Source organism: Cygnus atratus, chromosome 6 (genome assembly GCF_013377495.2).
Source record: "Cygnus atratus isolate AKBS03 ecotype Queensland, Australia chromosome 6, CAtr_DNAZoo_HiC_assembly, whole genome shotgun sequence".
Lineage (NCBI taxonomy): Eukaryota > Metazoa > Chordata > Aves > Anseriformes > Anatidae > Cygnus > Cygnus atratus.
In genome coordinates, this window is record NC_066367.1 from 1603612 (window position 1) to 1625489 (window position 21878).

At 37.0% G+C, this 21878-nt stretch overlaps 2 protein-coding genes across 7 annotated transcripts in view; both read left to right on the top strand.

Annotated features, from left to right (window-relative positions):
* The window catches only part of ANKRD44 (ankyrin repeat domain 44), a 135134-nt gene extending 129570 nt beyond the window's left edge, over positions 1-5564 (top strand). For 2 of the 6 annotated variants that reach the window (XM_050711373.1, XM_050711374.1), the window contains exons 28-29: positions 1108-1380; positions 2989-5564. In XM_050711373.1, coding sequence (XP_050567330.1) covers positions 1108-1373 — 266 coding nt within the window. In that variant the 3' untranslated portion in view covers positions 1374-1380; positions 2989-5564. Of the gene's footprint in view, positions 1-1107 lie in introns of all 6 variants that reach the window. The other 4 variants (XM_035565732.1, XM_035565739.1, XM_035565714.2 and 1 more) reach the window with 2 other exon arrangements.
* A 503-nt stretch (positions 5565-6067) lies between these two features.
* Positions 6068-21878, top strand: part of PGAP1 (post-GPI attachment to proteins inositol deacylase 1) — a 34559-nt gene continuing 18748 nt past the window's right edge. Inside the window, exons 1-11 of the mRNA XM_035571717.2 lie at positions 6068-6355; positions 10115-10268; positions 13406-13581; positions 14074-14245; positions 15340-15500; positions 17062-17114; positions 17283-17349; positions 17982-18087; positions 19734-19789; positions 19867-19950; positions 21785-21834. Of these exons, the coding sequence (XP_035427610.1) occupies positions 6077-6355; positions 10115-10268; positions 13406-13581; positions 14074-14245; positions 15340-15500; positions 17062-17114; positions 17283-17349; positions 17982-18087; positions 19734-19789; positions 19867-19950; positions 21785-21834 (1358 nt within the window). The 5' untranslated portion in view covers positions 6068-6076. The remainder of the gene's footprint in view (positions 6356-10114; positions 10269-13405; positions 13582-14073; positions 14246-15339; positions 15501-17061; positions 17115-17282; positions 17350-17981; positions 18088-19733; positions 19790-19866; positions 19951-21784; positions 21835-21878) is intronic.

Sequence of the window (21878 nt, forward strand, 5' to 3'; positions counted from 1 at the left end):
TTCTATTTAGGGGATGCATTCACTGCAATTGGTGCTTAAGTGTGAGTAGCTTGCTACAAAACTACTCACATTTGTCCACTAAACTCATCTACGCTGCAGGTGTTTTCAGCTTACTTGAGGCAGTAAGATAGAAGTAATGCCTCAGATTACTTTTGCTGCAACATTTAAGATTTAGCCATCTGCAAAAGAATTTGTATGCTCTTAGCATAAAGGAGGAGTTCTTGGAAAGTGCAGAGCACAGTGCACTTTCACAGTACTGCACAGCAGCCTGAAAAATTGATAGATAGCAAGTGTTATTAGCATACTCATTTCAAAGATTTGTTTACATGAGGAGCTACTTTGTGGCAGTCCTTGAACAGGAGCCAGGTTCTGTCTCTTTCACTGCAGTGAAGACAAATTTCTGATAGCTCCCCAGTTCTTTGTTTTACTGACATATTATAACATGACTTTATATTTAAAACCTATGCCATGCTTTCTGAATACAGTTATTATTCCTCTAACATAATGCAAATTTTGGATAACTGAACATCCACATAGTCACATTTGCTATACATGTACCACATGCGCTGGTCTAATTCTTTTCTCTTACAATTTCATTCCTAAATGAACTGCTTTCTGAGTTGAGTATATGCTCAACTGATCAGTCTTGGAAATTTTGCTTATTATTCCAAAATATGTTAAAACTAATATCTTTTATGTTCTAATTAAAGTCGTTGTTCTCAGAATGAGACTTGTTCATATGTACAGAAACTGAAGCCAGTTTCTGTCCCTGTTGCTGTACACCCTATGTTCTGTATTCATCATATTGTTTGTGCTGTAGAACTGTGTTTAACAAGTGCTTTTATTCATATTGTGAAGTCTGTTTGCTGCCTGATTTTAAAAAAATAGTGCTTGGTGTGGTCACAGTGATTTAAATGCTCCATAAAGTGTGTATTTTCCCAGCATGTCTAATTTAAAATAAGTAACACCCCCCTGTTGCCTGGCATGATTGTAACTGAACATACATCTCCTGCTTACGAAGTCGTCTAGAGATGTATATGAGGAATGCTCAGTGCCATTCTCAGTACCCGTAGTACTAACCATTGCCTTGTCTGCATTTGTGCCCAGGTCATACGCCAGCCCTGGCTTGCGCTCCTAACAAAGACGTGGCTGACTGCCTGGCACTCATTTTGGCTACCATGATGCCTTTTTCTCCTTCCAGTTCAATGACGGCTTTCAACTTCGCTTGTTTTAAAAAAGAGAGTTTGGGCAGGACACATCTCTGCGATGGCTCCAGTATGGGTAGCATTAACTCTTGTAATAAGCCCTTGAGTAATAACATAGGAACAGAGGATGGGTACAATGAAAATGATTCTGATTCTGAAACATTTTGACTTTTTGGTATGCAAAACTTTTTCTTTCCTTATTGTTTCCTTTCAGCTTTTTGTTTTGGTCTTTTTAAACAGCTCAAATCCCAATGCTATATTCTTAACTATTACTCTTGACAAGTAGGTATTGAAAGATATGTAGTGTTGATGAGAATTAAGCCTTTAAATAACAAAGGGAGACTAACTGGAATATTATTCCCATTAATGTTCTGCAGCTTTTCAGCTTCCTCATGTTTTCTTTAGGCCCTAAGTGCCCCTGTGGAAAGTCTCTACCTCTTATTTTAAGTAAAAAAGAGAAAATGCCTTTTTTCTTTTTGACAGCACAAATAAACAGGGAACTGTTTATAAAAAGTACTTACATATTTTAGCTGTACTGTTAGTACACAAACATATTTTCAATGTAGCCTTCATAGATTTCAAGCATCGCTCCTTTCCTCTGTTTGTCTGTTTACTAATTCTAGGGCCTCTGATAATTAGATAACTTCTTTTACACAAACCAAAGGTGAAGTTGTAAATCCTAAAATTGCCTGTATTACTTTTCTACAGGAAAAAAAACATTTTACATTCTGCACGTATTAAGCACTTAAACGTACAGAAAGCACTTTTTACAGTTATTAGTTGCAGCACGCAATTAGAAAAATATAGTTATAAACTCTTAAGGCCAAATTCTACTTGTCTCACCATGTTTTCCCACTGACATTAGTGGAACCACTTGTGAAAAATTAAAATCACTTGCTCCCCCCCTTTTTTTTTTTCCAATTCAGCACAAGCGTGTACAGTTTATTTGCACTACAGAATTAGGGCCATTAGAAGTTTCTGTCACCTGAGCCATTAACCGTGAATCTAGTATCAGAAAAAGAAATAAGGTGTAGACAAAGGTGTACGTAAACATTTATGATGACATGCCAACTTCAATAGATTTTAAAAATTATTTTCTATGCTTAAATAACCAATTTTTACTGTAAACAATATCGATTTTTAACATACTTCTGCCAGTGCTTGGATTAACAGAGTAGAGGTGACGTAGTGAAAGCATAACACCAAAAGTTGAAATACCAAACACGAGAAAACAAATATATACCATGCACCATGCAGGGGATTGGAGATGTATGCTAAAAGAGCCTATTGTCACCAGCTTTGAAAGCAATGTCAGCTTGTGAATATGTTTACTCCTTCTGCCAAAGTTTCTAGGTCAAACGGACCCCGACCCTCATCTGCAACAGAAGTACAAAAGGAAGAATGAGACTTTATAAAAAAAAAACAAAACAAACAAATGCCTATCACGAACTAACCAGCCATACCAAGAGGACCAAAACGCTTCAGTGATTAAATGGAAGACTTTATTACTTTTATTTTTTTCTTCAAATATGAGTGACATAATGAAGTAGTTTTTCTAAATCATAAAACTATAAACTTTTGAGGTAATGAGTACTCGAGTGAATTTTACATTTTATGATGCAGGTTTCAAGTTGACATTTGTAACTAATTATGTGTTGACCACAGTTTGTTTTTTTCCAGACTAATGAAAATGTTCATATGCTTTTAATGTAAATGTGTTTATATTTATTTGAAGTGAAACAAATACCCAGGAAAAATAACTATGGCTTTTTCTCCTTGTTAGTAGTTGTGCATATTATTTTGTGTAATGCAAAATAAAATGTGAATCTAGGCAAGACTGATGGCCTGAGTGGAAAAAGGAAGGACTGATGCACTTCAGAAGTGTGCCCATCTTAATCTGTGGAATGCAAAGATGAAGTCCACAGGCTGTACTGGTAAAAAGCAGAGAGCAAAACACTTTTCATCATCATTTGAAAGTGTAAGAAAGGGATCCAACACCTTGCTAGACAGGTGAGAGAACACTGTACAACTACAGTAAAGTTATAGAAAAGGTAATGTAGCATGGAGTTAAGGTGTTACAAGTTCCAGTGATTCACACTCAGGATATCTGCAGGCCTAAATCTGTGCTGGGAGGATGAGAAGAGCTTCTTCCTGAGTGCATGCTTTCATCAGGGTAAATAAAAAGTAAGGATTTCTATTTTAGTTGTGGTTTTTAGCCATGTTCCGCTGAATTGTTTAAAAATAATAATAATAATCTGTCAGCAGATTTCCAGTTCTTCAATTGGAAAAAAACACACATTGTTTATTTTGCCGTGCTAAAATTAAACATTGTTTACTTGAACATTAACAAATTTCCAAAATTTGCAATGAATTTCCTAAGGGATAGTGTCTATGAAGGCAAAGATACGTTTTTCCTCAATCCTATCTTTTCAGCAGTAGAATGACAGAGCACCTGAAACCCTGGTTTTCTCCTCAGAAGTAGCACAGGAAACATTTTTATGACTGACTTTGAGAAAAGTTTTTCATTAAAACCTGCTGAATAGCAATAACCACCTTATTGTAAGCACTGAAAATAAGAGGAGAGACCAGTTGTTAGTTTTCAGTCATGTGTTTAGAAATGAATGGAAATCCCAAGTTTTAGTTTGTTTGTTTCTGTGTACAATGAGGGCATTTAAAACAAACAAACAAATGGGAAATAGTTGCCACCTGCTCTAACAGCAGGAACAGCATTTTAATTTTATTTCAACTAGAGATTAAATATGTCTAACCCTCAAATAAATTTACGCTATCCTACATGAAGTTGTTTCACTAGGAGAAAACCAGTGATCTTTACAAGGAGAGTATTGTATTATTTCAAGCAGCCATTTTAAACAAATCAGTATTTTACTTGCTACCGTACAGAGTTACTGAAAATATTTTGTAAATTTGCAATACCTTGTAACTCTGGTAACTGTGTAGTACAACTGCTGCCTTTTATGATGTATACAACGTTATAGAAGTGTAGGTGATTATCAAATAACTTTGCTCCTTCTAGGAATCAAATTTAAACTTTACCGATTAAACTTCTCTATAAACTAGCAATGTTGTAAGTATGCAGTATTCCAGAAATCTTAGAAAAATATGATTTGTTAGCATCTTATGGGCATTGGGAAAGCCACGTTTTGAGTATGGTGTTCTTAGGAAAACCATCACAAGCAAGACCTTTGGAAGTACTCAGTATCAGCCTGTCCCCAGATCTCACCAGAATCCCTTTTCCTGTATGCTAGTACATTAACCTGTAATATAATTTGTCACTTGTAAAAATAAATTTGTTATTTAGGACAGGTATTTAAGCATGGGAATAATCTTACTCATGTAAATAATCACCATGCCTTTGTGTGGACTTTTTACAAGGGTAGATTTAATCATACAGAATTGTTGCACTTAACCCTGGATCCTGCAATTTACTGTACATGGACTACTTCTGTATTTGCACCAAACAGTGGGTATTTTGTGAGGGGCAGCAGTCTGCCCAGTTTTATTAGCAGGATAGTTTTCATCCTGTATTTTAACCACAGTTGCAGGTGGAATCCATAGCAGGATTGGGTCCCATGTCTCTCTCATAAATACTGAGTAAAAACCTCCGGACTGCCTGAAATTGCTGTGAAATAGCTCAGGGGATTTCTGTTCATCGCTACTAAAAGGGCACCATAATGTGTTTGGTACTTTTATGCAGTCAACAACTGCCAGATTATTAAATTAGAACAAACACATGAAATGAATTGTTTGTCCATTGTACTGTTGAGAAACTTGGTTATGTATCTTGAGGATGACTTCAAAAAAAATTGTGATTTTTATTCTTAGTCGTGTAAGAAATATTAGAGTGCCTTTTTATATTTGTGTATTATGGAAATGTTTTGTGAAAGTTGTCTCTTTTTTTTTTCCATTTGAGTGTTATAAAAGCAATATATTACCAGTAAATTTTCATTTCAACTCTTCTTTGAATGTATAAAGTGTTTCTTCTTTTCATATGTTCTACCTGTATTGAAATGAAAATTAATATGCTAAATTTCTATAGGAATAATGTATAATTTTTGCAGTGCTGAAAATGCTTTCTTATTACACAAAAAGTAAACCTCTGATCAGTGTTATAGGAAAGGGCGTTCTAAACTAGTGACAATCTGAGTGTGTGTATAAAATGTAATTTTATGCGTTTCTTATGCAGTGATCTACATATTAAAGCCAATATCTTACGTTTTGTAGGTTTTGTCTTTTATGCTTTAGCATGTGCAATATATCTTTACAAACCATGGTGATATGAATCTGGTGCCAGTGTTATATTTTGCATAACATTTGTAATAAACAATATGAAATATTGTTTGATGGTTTCAGTGGGGTTTTGTTGGTCTTGTTTTATTTTGTAAATTGAAGTTTAAAGACTTGGTAAATGTCATGTATAAAATGAGGAAAAAGACTTACTTCAGTGAATGACTTGGAATTCAGCCTGAATCTTCTCAAGCACAGTCTAGTAACTTTTTTTCAACTACTGAATGCTGTATTAATGTAATGAAAAACCCTAACTGTAAACTACTATTGAGATGCATTCGGATGGTTATTTTTACAAATAAAAATGGTACAAATACTGTTGGAAAACTGAGTAAATTTTATTTATTTTAAATGACGGGAAAACGTTTAAGTACTGAGCGCAGTGAAGATGCTGAAAACGTATTTTTACTTCCTCTTTCCCTCAGATGCAGCTACCCCCTTGTCTGAGAGGAGTCCCCTCAGCGCGCCCTGACCTCCCCATCATGGCGGGTACGCAGCCGGCGGGTGCGTCTCTGCCATCCCCGACATGGCGGGCAGGCGGCGCGCCGAGCGCCGACCTCCCCAACATGGCGGCCGCACCTCTCCCGCTCCCGTTGGCGGCCAGGTTGTGGCGCCCGGCCCGTCCCTCCCCGCCCAGTCCCTCCCCACCGTGCCCGCGGCCGCGGGGCGAGGCCGCTCCGCACCTCAGCGCGATGGGGCGGGCGAGCGGGAGGCTGCCCGCGGCGGCGCCGCTCTTCTACGGGGCGTTGGCGGCGCTGACGCTGCTGGGGGTGCGCGACGTGCTGTTCCTCTACGAGGAGAACCGCTGCAGCATGACCTACATGTTCGAGTACCCCGAGTACCTGGTGAGCGAGGGGGGCGAAGGGGCGCGGCGGGGCCGCTGAGGGAGTGGGGCGGGCGGCGCCGCCGCAACAGGTGGGAGGGAGCCAGCCGGCAGCCAGCGCCGCTGGTGGGCGGAGGGGCGGCGGCCTCGCCGGTAGCCGTGAGGGGAGGAAGGGTTCGGGGGCGCGATGGGCGAGACGGGTCTGCCGCGGTACCTCAGGGGGCACCTCGGGGTGCCCGCCTGGAGGAGTCAAAGCCGCCCGCTTGTAGCAAATGAAATAAAAACCTTCGCGCTTTCCTCCCGCCAGTAGTTGCCGGGTGCGGTACATGTAGCCCTGGCGAAACCGGCCGGAGGCTCTCGGAGCTGCTGAGGGAAGAGGAGGCTGGGCCAGGTCTGACGGTGCTGGCACGGGGCCGGTGGTGCCCGGCGGGTCGAGTCCCGTCCTTGTTTCTCGGCCCTCTGTGTGGCTCTGTGAAGCGACTGACCTGCCGAAGAAGGGAGCGGCTGAGGTCCCAGTGTAAGCCATTTTCCCAAGTCAGTGAGCGCCCGGTGGGTGGCAAGGAACTCGCATACCTGCCCGCAGCTTCTCGCTTTGCTGACAAAACCTCTTAGAGACCTTCTGAAAGACCTCCCTGGAAATCTTGAATCAGTTTGAGGGAGACAGCTGCTGAGGGAATTGTTGTTCTCCAGACACCGTGTACATGTTACATTATACTGTGGGGATGTCAACATGTGAACTGAGGTAGCGTTGCTGCTATTACCGCATTCACTTGTTTAAAAACAGTTTTTTAACAGAGTTCTTACTGCAGGATTTTCGTTTCTGTTAAAAGCATCACAAAGCATGTTCTGTCAGTTCTTAAACGGTCATTTAGCATCATCTCTTTTGGAAAAAAACATAATCAAATATTCTGCATCATAATCTGCTGTTCTCAAGTAGGTTTCGAGCTGGGCCTGCATAGTAAGGAAGATCTTGCAGCAAAAACTTGGTTCCTAAATTCATAATGAAGCAGCAAGTTAATTTTAGGATCCGTTAACTGCACGTGATTATTTCAACGCAGTCAAGTTCTGTGCGTGTTAGCATGCAAAAGACAGCCTTGGGATAGCTGCAGAACTGTTGTTCTGTCAGTGCTGTAGAGTAAAATTGTTTAAGCAACTATAAATACTTACACAGTACGCAGCAAATTTTCAGCTCTCCTAGTAGCCGAAACCTACTTCAGTTTCAGTTCAAAGCCAACCAACTGAAAGTTCCCGGCATAATCTGTTTGATGTTATTGGACGTTCTCTGAAATTGTCATTTACCAGCACAACTTTGGTATTTACTCACCGTGCCAGTGCTTCAGTTCTAAGTTCTGTGCTGTAAGAGATGCACTGCTTCAGGATGGGCACAGGGACAGGGCAGGAGTTCCACGCAGCAGTGATGCAAGTTGCGTCTCACTGCGGTGCCTTTCCAAACTCCTAATCCGTAAGCAGTCACTTTTACTGCATGCAGAACAGTACTTTGGGGGAAAAATATGTCCGTGTTTGAGTTTGTTAAGCCATTAGACTTCTCAACTACATTTTTATTGCTGAAGAGGTTGGTTGTTTCATTTTTAATGTATTTGTAATGCTGGTGTTGGTGCGAAACTACAAGGTAAAGATTTCAGATGAATGGTACCTGTTCTCCCTGCCAGACTGTGTATTGCATTACAAAACAAATAGTTCTTTGAGCAGGGAAACATAAAAAGTTTGATTTCCTGGAGTCCGTTTTTTGGTGTGCCTAATAGTGTGGTATAGCTCACAGTTGAGCTAATACCAAGAAAGGAATTGGTATTGGATTTTTTTTTTTAAATTATTTATTTTGTAGGTTGTTTTTGTTTTGTTTTGTTTTGTTTTTTGAGTTGCAGAATTGCAGTATTTGAACTTGGCCAATTCTTGTCCTGGCTAAACTTGTTATGAGATTCAGAAGTTATTAATGAGGGCTTTTTCACACAAGCCTAATTTTCTTAGAAGCACAGTGAAAACTGAAGCCTATGTTGACATTGTAAAAACTTGCCATAGCTCATTACAGCCAATCATGTAACCAGGGTCTTGGGAAATCAAAATTTAAAACCTCTGTCATGGAACAGGGACTTCTGTTTCCCTTGGGAGATGTGTGTTACCATTTTGTTGTAGTATAGGAGTACCATACTTTGCAGAAAAAAGTAGGCAACTCGTTGATTTTTATTGTCTGTAAAAGATTTTGAAAAGATGGTGAACCAGAATGATATTGTGGAAGAATAGTTGAATAGTATTATTATTTGATTAGTCAGGCAGTATGCTTAATTTACTAATGAAAACTGACTATAATTAAATAGATTTTGTGTGTGTCCCCCCTGAAATTTGAACACCTTTGAAAAAGGAGCAATAGAAAGGAATAAGAAAGGGACAGTGAGGTAAGCGAAGTTGATGAGGCGCAGTGATGGAAAGGTGAAGGGAAAGGAAATTGTAAGAAAGATTAGAAAATAGTAAGCCCTGAACAAAGCTTAACATTTTTGTTCAAAGTGAAGGAATTATAACTGTTTGTGTGTATATATAACTTGTTATGTATATATCTTTGATATATATGTATGTATATAGCAACCTTTTATTCTCTATATATGTATGTATACATATCAAAGACACTAAGGACAGGTTGCAAACAACCAATATGGCAAACAAGTTGAAGACTAAGGGAAAGGAAATAGTCTGTAGTCAAGGAGGGACAGAGGCGAAAAGGGGAGGGGATGAGTGTGTATGTGTGTGTGGTGGGAATTACAGCTAAATCACCTTTACTGTAGTCAGAGGTGGGAGAACCGACTGGAATAGAGATGCTTCTACTTAGTTCTACTTAAGCAAAGCACCTGAGGGAGACTTTAGAGAAGTTTACTGATGCAAAACTGGGTTTAATATTTACTTCGCTGTGATGTAAAATAAAATGTTACCTTAAAATTAAAAAAAAAAAAAAAGGCATTTTAATACAGTTTGTTCATTGTTTCATATATCTGTGAATTATCATGATCAGTAACCAAATGCTATAACTAGTGTATAATTAGTATCACTCAGGTGTCCTGGTTTCTGGCCTGAAATCTCATGTCCTGGGAGAAGTTACTTCCTTTTTTTTTTTTTTTTTTTTTCCCCTGTAGTATGTTACTTTAAGGATGTGCAACTTTAACAGATACACAATTGCAGTCATTCCCAGTTTGTTTAAAGCTGGTTCAAGTTCATAACTGTTTCAACGAGCTGCAGCCACCCATGCGCAGTAATACCTACTTATTCTAAGTACTCAACATTTTATGTTTATTGAACTTTTTAAAGCAAAACCCATTGAAGTTTTTCCTTCTGTGTTCTTCAGACTGTCCTTTAAAACACTACATAAAACAGAAACCAAAATATTTAAATGGCAGGATGGCCACTGTATTTTCTTGTTTGCAACAGTATAGATGTCATATTTGGTTTCTTTAAGCTTAAATCCACATTCAGAAACAAATGTTATTTAGTTTTCTAGGCACTGGAAAACTAGGCTATGTAGTCTTCATGTTCAAAAGGTGAACAATATGCTATGTTTTCCATGCATAATCGATTTTAATGAGAACATCCTGATGTTCCAAACTGCATCAGCTATCTTTCAGTTCAGCCTTTTAGTAAGGATAGAGCCTCTTCACCTTGTTCAACAGATCTGAGCTGCTTTCTTTGTAGTAGCCTATTTGCATTTCAAAAATCTTTTGAGTTCTTGGGTGCTAGAGGATAGTATTTTGATTCTGTGCCATGTTTTCTTTTGCAACAGAAAATAAAATTACCAAAGAAAACAGCCAGGCGATATCCAGCATATGAGCTCTATCTCTACGGGGAGGGGAATTATGCTGAAGAAAACAAAAATCTAGTATTGACAGGAATTCCAGTTCTCTTTCTTCCCGGGAATGCTGGCAGTTACAAACAAGGTAAGCATTTACCTAATTTATAGGTATTTTGCAAAGAGTTCTCATAGTTATGCATTAGTTAATGGCAAGAAGTTTTCTGTTTGAAATGATATCAACAATGGTTGATCATCTTATGGTGCAGTTAACCCTTATCATTCCGTGGTCAATTTCAAGAAGGCAGAAGACTTGATTTTTATTTGAAATCAGTTAAGCAGTTGAGCTATAATATATTTCTGGAGTGAGACATTATGTTTTGAAGGCCAGTACAATTTATGCTGTACTATGGCAGCACTGCACTGTTGCTATGTGTTTCCAATCAAAAACATATTTGCTTTTGAGTTGAACAGTGTTCAGAGCAGCTGTGCCAAATAAAGCAATATAAATAAATTAATAAATAAATAAATTAATAAATAAATATAAATAAATACCTGAATTTGATCAGAAGAAGCTAAACCAGCTGCCATCTGTCATCAGAAGTTGAATTAGTTACATACTATAGAAATAAGCATCATCTTATGGTTTAACTTGTAGCTTCAGTATTTCCTAATTCTTTATGTAGTGGTAGTTTTTCCTTAGTATCATCTTCCCCCTCTACACATGGCCTGCTTTGGTTTTCCATGTTATTCCCTGTTACAGTTCTAGGCTCCAGATGAAAAGAAGGAATAGTTTTAAAGCATTTTTTATTTTTCAGTGTAAATACCAAGCTTAATAATTTGCATGTGAAGTACTGTGTTTAAGTGTTCATTTGAGTATCCAGAATTCCTTCCAAGCTGGGTTTGTTACTGTTATTTTTGCTCTCTGAAATGTACTTTGAAACAGTTAGTAACACCCTTCAGACATCAGCAAAACTTGTGTGTATATATGGGGAAAAACACTTCAGTCTAAAACTTGCTGTTTTACCATGATAATTTTTTCCTTATATCTGCACCAGACTTGGTGATTAAATTATCAAAATTTAGGGAACCTTTACAAGATTATTTTCTCAGACAACATACCTGCTTAGCTTATGAAAAAGTAAAATATCTTGCAAACTCGTACTTTCAGAAAACTCACATAGCTTTGCAGAGACAGTAGTATCCAAAGAATGTTATGAACATAACGATAATGGGAGGTACCACATGGATTTCCATAATTGTCTCTAAAGTATTGGAAATCTTCTGTGAGATAATGCTGTCTCTAAAATCAGGGCAGTACATCATTATGCAGGAAATAGAATGGTACTTTCAGTGTATGTTAGGAATCAAAATGAAATGTATAAAGAACAACCTAGTTGAGTAGAAGGAGTACTACATGCTGCAGATATCCTGCTACTTTAGATGAGTGCCTTTAAATATTTATTCCTTGTTTTGGTAAATTGATTTAGGGAGACTGGCAGTAAGTCGCATTCATTTTCTAAAATCTTTGTTTGATTAAGGCAAAACTGATTTATTCTATGGCTCAGAATATTTTTAATATGGTTTATTATGAAAATTCACATTTCATTTAGAATTTATTGTGGAATAATATATTTTAGGTCTGATACCTAGATGAACAGTTGTTGCTGCTGTTGTTCTTTTCATTCTTGTTTAAAGCATGTTCGTGGTTAAAAAATGAAAGCAAGCATCACTGCTGTGTTTTTTGGGCTCTTATTTTGATTTGTTACAGACACTTTTGAAAGATGTGAATCCCTTATCTTTCATGGACACTAAAGTGAAATTTGTAAAGTTTACAAAATTCACACTTTGCGCAAAAGAAGATAGTATGGTTTAATTAGTGGGAACAAACCTGGAATTGGGAGAACTGAGATCCTGAGTTCTAATCAGAAACCAGTCACAAATGTGCCTTGTGATCTTTGGCAATATTCGTGTTCCTTCTACCATGACTTCCAAAGTATAAAGTTGTGATGGGATACTTGATCTTTTAAATGCTATTTAGCTCTTTTCAAACCATTTTGAAGGTGTTCTTATTACTTACCAATTTTAGATAGAATTGGTGAAAGGATTGACTACAAATTCTACTTATAATTTGCATCATGCTGATAATATTTGTTTAGGTGGTTGAACGTATAAAATATTTCAGAAATGTTATTTTCTAACATGATAACCAACTAAACTTGAACAAAGCTTATGTTCACCTCTCTAGTGAACTTTTCTGAAGAGAATTCTACAGGCTGCAGACCTCTGAAGTTATTGCACTCTAAGACGAATCCTGCTTCTAAATGCCAGACTTGGGCAGATCATTAGTTTATTTGTAGAAGTGTATACTTGTTTTGGGGACTCTTTCCTTCTTTCCCTGTCATGCTCTTTGTTTGCAGCTGGTGCTTTTCCTGTCCTGCTCTGTCTTCTCAGTGACAATGCTGCACTCAGAAGGCTGTATTAAATAGCATCCAGGGTTAGATGAGCACAGGTCAGAAGCAAGGCCTCATAAACTGGACATTTTCTCCCTCAGGATTTCTGGTGGAAAAGTGTTCTTTGGGCTTTGGTTTCCTTCTCCTCTATACATCTCGGAGTAGTATTTGGGAATGTCGTTCTAGATTGGTAGTCTTCAAAGGAATTTTAGAAAACACCAGCAATAGCATTGCCTCTCCAGTTGAAGGCAAGAATACTCATTTTGCATTCTTGTCCTGGTGGTGATGAGAAGGTGCAAACGAGATGAGAAGAGCAATGCTCAGGTGAAGGAGCGTAAGCCTTTATCTTTTATCAATTTGGTTTAGACATTGTGTCCATGAAGTCAGCTGCCATGCCATAGTATGCAGTTGTCTGTACCTCACTCCAACCTTTTCTTTTATCTCATCAGACATCTTTTCCACATGCTTCTGTAAACTTTTATTAGGATGTGTTTACTCATACTTCTTTCTATCAGAAGGATTCTTATAAAAACAGGAAAATTGTTACATTTCTCGTTTTGCAATTCAATACTGTCAGTGGCTGGCTGATATTTTTGTTGTCATTACTTATATATTCAAATCTGCTTTTGTAAAACAAGTGGGATTGCAGTTTAGAAAAGATTTGCCTTCCATCTTTTTTTTTTTTTTTTTTACCTTTTATAAATGACTTGACATGAATAATGAATTTAAAATAGCATTTGTTTCTTGATAGGTTATGTATTTGTGTTCGTCTACTAATGATGGTGCTAAGACAGTCTAATAGTCCCTGCTTAATTTATGTGATTTTTCCTAGTGCGTTCTCTTGGATCCATTGCACTTAGAAAAGCAGAAGATCTTGATTTCAAGTATCATTTTAATTTCTTCAGTGTCAACTTCAATGAGGAGTTGGTTGCACTGTATGGTGGTACTCTCCAACGACAGACCAAATTTGTGCATGAATGCATAAAAGTAATTCTTAAGTTGTACAGGGTAAGTAGTGACATATGCTAGATCATGTACTTGTGTTTTGGAATGGAATTCTGGTCAGCTTTTTCTGACAAATAACTGAAGAACGATGAATAAGGGAGGGAGACTTTATACTGTGTGTAGGTAATTGATCATGGTAACAGCACAAGAGAGAACTGCTGCTTTTTAATAGATTTTTAATGTTTGTGACAATCTTGGAGCCCTGATTATGTTCTTTATTGTTTATAAACAAACACTTCCATGTGCAATGCATGCTTTTTTTGTAGTACAGCTTTAAACTTTCTCTAGCTTATTAAAATAATAATATAGCATCACCTTCCATCCTTTTCCTTTTTCCTAGAAAAGTTTTCTGTTAGCCTATGTTGATACTAATTAATATTATCCTTGAAGGGATGCAAGTTGATCTGGGGGGGAATGAACAACTGCTAATCAGAGGAGGCTTATATCAGAACCAGATTTGACATTGAACTAATTATCCTTTGCTCTTTGCTTAAGGATCGAGAATTTGCACCAAGCAGTGTGGCAATAGTAGGCCATTCCATGGGTGGTCTTGTTGCAAGAGCATTGCTTACCCTGAAGAATTTTAAGCCTGAACTTATAAATCTCCTCATTACACAAGCTACACCTCATGTTGCACCTGTAATGCCTTTGGATAAGTATCTTACTGGTAAGTAAGCTAACCTAACTACATTTTATTTCTTTACTGATTCCCTCATGTGTTAGCTGGTGAGATTCTTAGGAATTGCTGAGGCTTGAAGCAGTTTGTGTGTGCAGAATGTTCTGTTTACTGTAATTAATCTATTCCTTTATTACTGTAGTGATATTTCTGCGCACTATGTTACTTTAAGTGAAATGTCACTATAAAATTGACTATGTGAGCCTATGCTTCTGTGAAGGGGCAGAAGTCCAAATAATTTCTAAGTTCAATAAGCTGCAGAGTATGTAACTAATTTTGTAAGCTCTCCAGAGAATGACATTTTTTTCTTTCTTTTTTTGTAAAACTTGAACTCTGTAATGGCTTTCTTTGTCAAATGAATTGCCTAAATAGAGTTGTTTTTGTTGAAGTTGTTAATGTTTGTCACTCCCAAAGTGTGTGGAAGAGCATATTGAATATAGGTATAACTATGTATTTTACAAAATATATTTATCTATACGTATAGAAGATGCAATGTATTTTCTGCTTACTTAACTAAAATGAAAAGGAAAGTATGATCATTATGTATGCACTGTTAACTTGTTGGAAAGATAGATGTGACTAAATTATGCTGATGAAATATGTGCTTTGTGGCTACTTTGCTGTTCCATGTAGATATAGAAAGAATTGATGAAGGAAAAGAATAGACATTTATTTTCTTTATTCTCTGTGGCATCCAAGAGGAATGGATTATTTCTAGTTGCTAAATTTGATTTATTGTGTTTGTATTAATTTTTCTTCCTACAACTGATTGCAGTGCAATGCTTCTTTCTTGCTGACTGACTGTTTCTGGATTATTGCCATCCTTAAAATAGAACCATGATTTGCTACCTAAACAAAATAAGTGCTCAGCTAATGTAGGAAGTGTGAGTGTATCTTTCTCCCAACTACTACCTCCTTGGCATTAAAACAATAATTTTTGTTCCTTATATGAATCAAAAGTGGTAATCAGAGCTTGAACGCCTCTAGGAGGGCTTACAGAAACTTTTAGTTGAATCTTTCCATAGCTTTTTTTAATATATAAAATAGATTTATGGGAAATATATTGATTTTAATGTATTTTATAGATTTTTATACAGCTGTAAACAATCATTGGATTCTAAACGCCCAAGAGTTAAGAAATTTAACTACCCTTTCTGTGGCGGGAGGATTCAGAGATTACCAAGTTCGTTCAGGACTGGCTTTTCTACCAAGATTGAGTCAACAAGACAGTGCCTTATCTGTTGTGGTAAAAAGAAAAAACAAACTTTTTTTTGGTTTTGCATGGAGGTATGCTAGATAGCTGTCTATGTAATATGTGTACCAGTGTCTGATTGTAGTTTATATGTATAGCATAGTGTAACTAAGTATGAAAATAATACATGTGAAAACACAAAGATTATATATATATATAATGCCATAAATAATTGATGTAGCAGAAATGAGTGTCCATTGAAAGAGTATGTGTTGGGGTGGATTTGAATCATCCCAAGTACTGCTTGATACTATTTCTTTTCACCACCTTCTTGCACCTTTTCTGTTGCAGAAATCAGGTTTTATTGGCATTTTTGCAAGAGATGTGTACGTGGAGACTGACAGATGTGCAGTATAGGAGTAGACTGCTAGTTGGTTTATAAAAGGACAGTTCTGTCTTTTGAGCCTTCTTTTTTGTATTTATCATCGTTGAAAGAACTTACAAACAGAAAGGATATACTGGATCCTCCAGTCCAGTCTTCTGCTTGTGCATGCATCTATTTCCTCCCAAAATTAATCAAGCAACATCATAGAACTAGTTAGGTTTGTTATTCCATGTTTCCTGCCATGTAACTGTTCCCTGCACAGAAGAAACTGGCAAATACTCCTCAGTAGGGCTTGACAGAAAACTTGTAGTTTCCAACTTCCATTTATTGTGTAAGCCAGCTTTTAAACAGGTTTCTTCTGACATCAACTTGAAATGTTATCTGAAACAGTTTTCATTCCCTTGGTATTTACCTCCCTGTCCATTGTACAGAAGGCTGTCTATAAATAGTCTCCACTCTGATTCTGCTACGCAGAGATTAACTCTGCAATCCCTTTGTCCTAGCAACCCTTATCTGCATCTGCAGCACTTTCATTTCTCATGACTGTTGGTGACCAAGATTTTGCATGAGATCCTGTGTAGAGTGGTATAATTTTTTTTATAACCTTGTCATCTGGATCTAACAAGTCATACCGTAGCATGGTGGTTTTTTCCTTATTTTTTCTTCATGGATGTCGTTCATTAATTCTTTATACTTTACTTGAATCAGGTTGTATGATAAGGTAATGAGCTCTGTTTATGGAAGGGAGGTTTTTGGTAGCAGTCTGTAAATGCAGTACATGTGCTTGTACAAATGAATAACTTCGGACTGTCCAGTTCTTTCATGCTCCTTTCTGTTGAGGGTGTCCTTGATTTTTCAGCAACAGCCTTCACTGGCATGCTTCTATTCTTATGTGCCAGGATCACTTATTAAATTAGTAAGATTAGTAAGAGAAGCAGTCTTTGAAGAACTTCTTGGGAAGTTTCTTCTATACCATTATTTGCCCCTTGACCATTAGACTCTGATATCTGATCTATCTAACATACATACTTCCGTAGTCATTTTGTTTTACAAGTCCTTGTCTTTGCTGAAGCAAATAAGGTTTTTGACTGAAGAAGCCATTCTATTATACCCCTGTCCATGAAACTCTATTCCTAATTACCTAAGTAGATTTAAATGGGGGGAGACTGTTCTAATTTTTAAATGCTGAACACTAAAAAAAAATCTTAGCTGTTCTCCTTCTCCAAACAGAGCTCGGCTGTGCCTAGAGCTTGGGCCTCAACAGACCATCTCTCCATAGTGTGGTAAGCTAATTGAACAAAGGTTAATTGACTGACCAAACATCCCTTTGTTCTCTATTGTTCTTACATTATACAATAATGTAATTTCAGCATAATATGGTCTCTTCCTGCCACTTTTATTCCCCTGGATATTTCCTTTCTAGATTTGATTTTACTTATTCTGTCTTCTAGGTGCAAAGAATTGATCCTGGCTACCATTAGAGCTTTTTTTGATCTCATAGATGAAAACACAAGACAGGTTTGTATATGTGACCCAGTGTGTATTCCCCATGACACTTTCTTCTTCCCACACAGAATGCTTAATCAGGACAAATACCACCATATTAGACAGGAAGCTCACTTTTGATTTTTCCGAGTCACGCTGAGAGAATTATTGCCTTTTTGCTATCAGTCACTGAAAAAGTCTCATGGCTTTGTGTTATTTGACCAACGTCAGAAATAATTAGAAGTTAAGTCAATTTTTATTATTTATTAATAATGTTATTATTGCTTGGTGCTTTATAGGTGGTTTGTGGACTGTATTATTATTACATGATGCATTAGGTTTAGTTGACCTTGCACCATGATAAATTTTTCTAGCTGTGTAGCTTTGAATGGAATCTCTTAGAGTGTGTTGGACTCACCTTGTATAAATAGTATACAAAGGGTGAAAAACTGATGGTTTATCTCAGACATAATACTTCTTAAACTTCCCCATGTATTGTCGTCATAGTGGCCAGCAAGTATTTACAGTGTTCCTCTCATTCCCAAAACTGTATTTCTACTGATCATGTCATGATTGTAAATCACACTAATTGGTAAAATAAAAATTGACAAGCTGTTTTGTTGGTAAAATAAAAACTGACCATCTGTTTTGTTTGTTTTTTTAAGATAACTGAGGATCCCAAGAAGAGAATGTCTGTACTGAATCACCACTTTGTGAGACACCCTGGAAAGATATTTGAGGAAAATCCTGAAGCTTTTACAGAACTTACAGGTGTGTAGCAGTTTTCTTTTGAACAAGATTCAGAGATACTCCTCAGTTAAGAGTTGATCTTCTCACTAGCAAGCTTCTGAAATAAAATTTGTCCTTCTTCAGACATCGCTAAAACAATATATGGCTTTTTAGACCTACACGATCAACTTCTGTGTGGTTTCAGCACTAAATAGGTTAAAAGGGGTAGGGGCAAAAATGGCTATGTCATTTTTATAAGCCTTTGATTCTGGGGCACAAGTAAGAATCGTATTTACACCAAGGTGTCCAATAGACAATCTCAGAAATTGGGGATAGCTGGATGCCAAAAATACTGTCTAGTCTACACTTGCATCCCATTCTTGCTAGAGTGTTAGGGTTGAGTGATTAGGCATTGGAACGGGTTGCCCAGGGAGGTGGTGGAGTCACTGTCCCTGGGGGTGTTTAAGGAAAGGTTGCACCAGATGATCTTGGAGGTCTTTTCCAACCTTAAAGATTCTGTGATTCTGGGTATTGTAGAGCCACTGTGTTAGTTTTGTGCTATTTAAGGAAATCCTGAACATTCAGGGCTGCTTCATCAATTCAGTGATGTGACAGGGTAAAATGGAATGGAAGAAAACTAATGGTTTTCTTGTCACTGCAAAGAATGCCTAGATAAAAGATAAAAAAATCTTGGGCACAAGGATTCTTGGGAACTAAACAGATGTTTCATAAGGCACAGCTGTATTGCTAGTTCTGCTGAAGTGGACTGAACTGAGGAAAACCATTTTATTTCAGAAATTTTCTTAATGTAAGCTATTGCAGAACTTCTAAGATAGCTTGAACTTTGGTGTCCAGTTTTGGCCACCCTGGTATAAGGGGACATTTAGGCATTGACATGCTAGAATGAGCCCAGTAGAGGACCGCCAAAACGTTTAGCTTCTGGGGTGTAAGACACGGGGAGAGGGAGGCTAAGTGAACAGTGTTTGTTCCCTCTAAAGAGAATGTTAAGGGGGATTTATTGCTGTCTTCATCTACCTAGTGAAAGATCAGACTATTCTTGGAAGTGCAAAGTGGTTGCATCTTCCTATTTCTGGCACACCCATAACACTTAAAAATTCATGAGAGAAATTTAGCTTATTCTAGTTACACAAAAGAAAAATATTAACCTTCTTGCATAACAATTTGCAGTATTTACATATCCAATCTGTTCATTATTCTGTCTTATTTTCTTTCTCCAGACATACCTTTAAACTCCTACTGTTTTCTTGTATGTGACATTCAGCTCATCACTGACTTGCTTTTACACAAGTTTCTGTACTAGTTTTCTTAAAAGGCCGAGAGAAACAAAGACTGGGGGTGTTTCTAATGTTGCATTAGATTTAATGTCACCCTGTAATTACATTTTGTGTTGTTCATTTTCTTATTTATTTTGTTTCCTTGAGAGCTTTGTTCTAAAATCTTTTTGTGGTTAATATGTAGTAATTGGACCCTACGGTTTTGCTACTTCCTGAGTAACTGATAATGATTGTTGCACGTCATTCTAAGCAGCAGCAAGCTTGTGTATTGACTAAAGTTTGTAAGGTTTTGAGCCGTTTACAGATAAGATATAACATCTAGGCAATAAGAAAGTATGAGATTTTGGAGATTATTTCCTTCAGTGTCACATATAAAAACATGTTTGTTTTTAGGAGATTTCATGTGGATTGAAGTCAAAACCTCAAAATGGACTTACTCTGTTTACAATGTAAGTAATGTTTTTCTTTACTGTGTTTTTTGTTTATCTTTATTTTTAGTAATGAACATTTTCTTTTCCCTTTGAAGGATTCAGATGGAAAATATTTTGTGTTTCCTCTTGCAAGCCACAGAAAATCATACAGTCATGTTTACTGTGAAAACAGTATGTTGGTGAGAAAATACTTTTTTCATGTCTCGAGTTTGTTTATAAACTTGTTTGGTTTTAATTTGGATATGTTGTGATTTTAAGACAATTTAATGAATAATAGTAGAAATTAATGACATCCACTTACATTCACAGCCTAATACGTTGTGTCAGATGTACTTCTTGTTTAAGCATGTCGTGCTTAGTGTTCAAGGTCTGAAACCTTCAATGCCACCTGAACTTCTGAAACCTGAATGTTTTATTTTTGGCTCTCTTACAGTTAGCCACAGATTGCTTTCCCCTTTAATTTAGTGCAGCTGTACTGATGGCGTTGAATGAAGAAGTTATTTTCAGTGCTGCCAGGGTTTAGCTGTACTCAGAATTCAGGAACACTGCTTATAGGTTTGCTTTCCTGTAATAAAATTTAAGTGAGCCAGAAAGTCTACAGAGATCTTCAGCTAAGCAGTGGACGTGAATGAGAGCCAGCTGAGAAAACAGCACCTTCTCAGCTGTCTCCATTGTTGCGAAGAGAGGTGATAGTATGCCCTGTATTTTTAGTTCCACATGTATAATTTCAGCTAAAATGTTTTTGAAATTGTTTTTAAAATACTTTTTGAAAGGAAGAAATGTAATCTCTTGGCAAACTGGAGATGGATAAATATACTTTTCAGTATTAAATGAGTAGTGGAAGATGTCCCTGCCCCCGTGGCAGGGGGGTTGGAACTATATGATCTTTAAGGTCCCTTCCCAGCCAAACGATTCTGCGATTCTGGGTTGATTTTAGATTAGTGGCAAGGAAATGGAGATGCTTTCCTGTACAATTCTGCTTACCCCTCTTACCTCAAAAGGAGAGGTTCAGACTACCATTGTGGGGAAAAAAAGTATATATCCTCAGTGCTTCTGTAATTGTGTTTCCCAGAAGCAGCTTCAAAATTTATGAATTTGTTGTGAACCTGGTTGCCCTTGAATGGGGCAGTTTTTGCCTTCATTATATATTAATGACAGGACTGGTACTGTTTGAGGAGGAGGAGGTACAGAATACTTATATTCTCTAGTATTGAGAGTTAAGGGGAAACCAGTAGGACAGTCAAAATCTGAAGTATTTCTTGACTACTCAGGATAGGAGCTTGAGACATTAATTTTAGATAGAAAAGAATAAACTTGAATAAAACTGAACTTTATATCGTGTAAGGCAGATACTTCTCTTTTTTGAAGAGAAATAATGAAAGATTGCTTGCCAAACCTTGTATTTCTTTTTTAGAAAAACGTGCCAATTCATATCTAGAAAAGATGACAAATTAAACTTATTTAAAATGATTCTGGAAAAAAACCCACACCTTTAATGTTCATGTTTTATCTTTCCTTGTAATTCTAATTGCAAGATTATGATATCAGACTCTTTAATGGAGGATATCATGTCAAATTCCATTAACACGGAAGTCTGATTTTGCTGTGAAATGTTAAAAAAAAAAAAAAAAAAGTTAATAGTTTCATTAAAAACTACAGAAGGAATTTGAGAGAGACTGTTTTTATCATCATCCTTGCTTTTACACTTCAGGAAATAATATTCTTAAGAGAGTTTGGTTATTATAGTGATAGTGGCTGCAGACACATTTAATGGAAAATGAGATGAAGATGAAAATTTGTTCCTCTCTTTAGAAAGTTAATTGCACCAGGTTCTGCTATTAACGTATTCTAGAACAATTGCTCATATTTGGTGAACTGAAACTGTTAGCATGTAAAAATTTTGGAGAAGATTATCAGTATCAACTCATGCATTGTTTGGAGTAAAGAATTACTAGTAATGTATTTATAAATTCACACATCAGTAATGTACTTTTTATGGTATTGACATTACAGGACACAAGTAGCTGGATTTATGGCTGTATGGACAGCAATTCTTCAATGTGGTGAGTATACATAGTTCCTGTTTTTTTATTTAGGTAGATCTTGT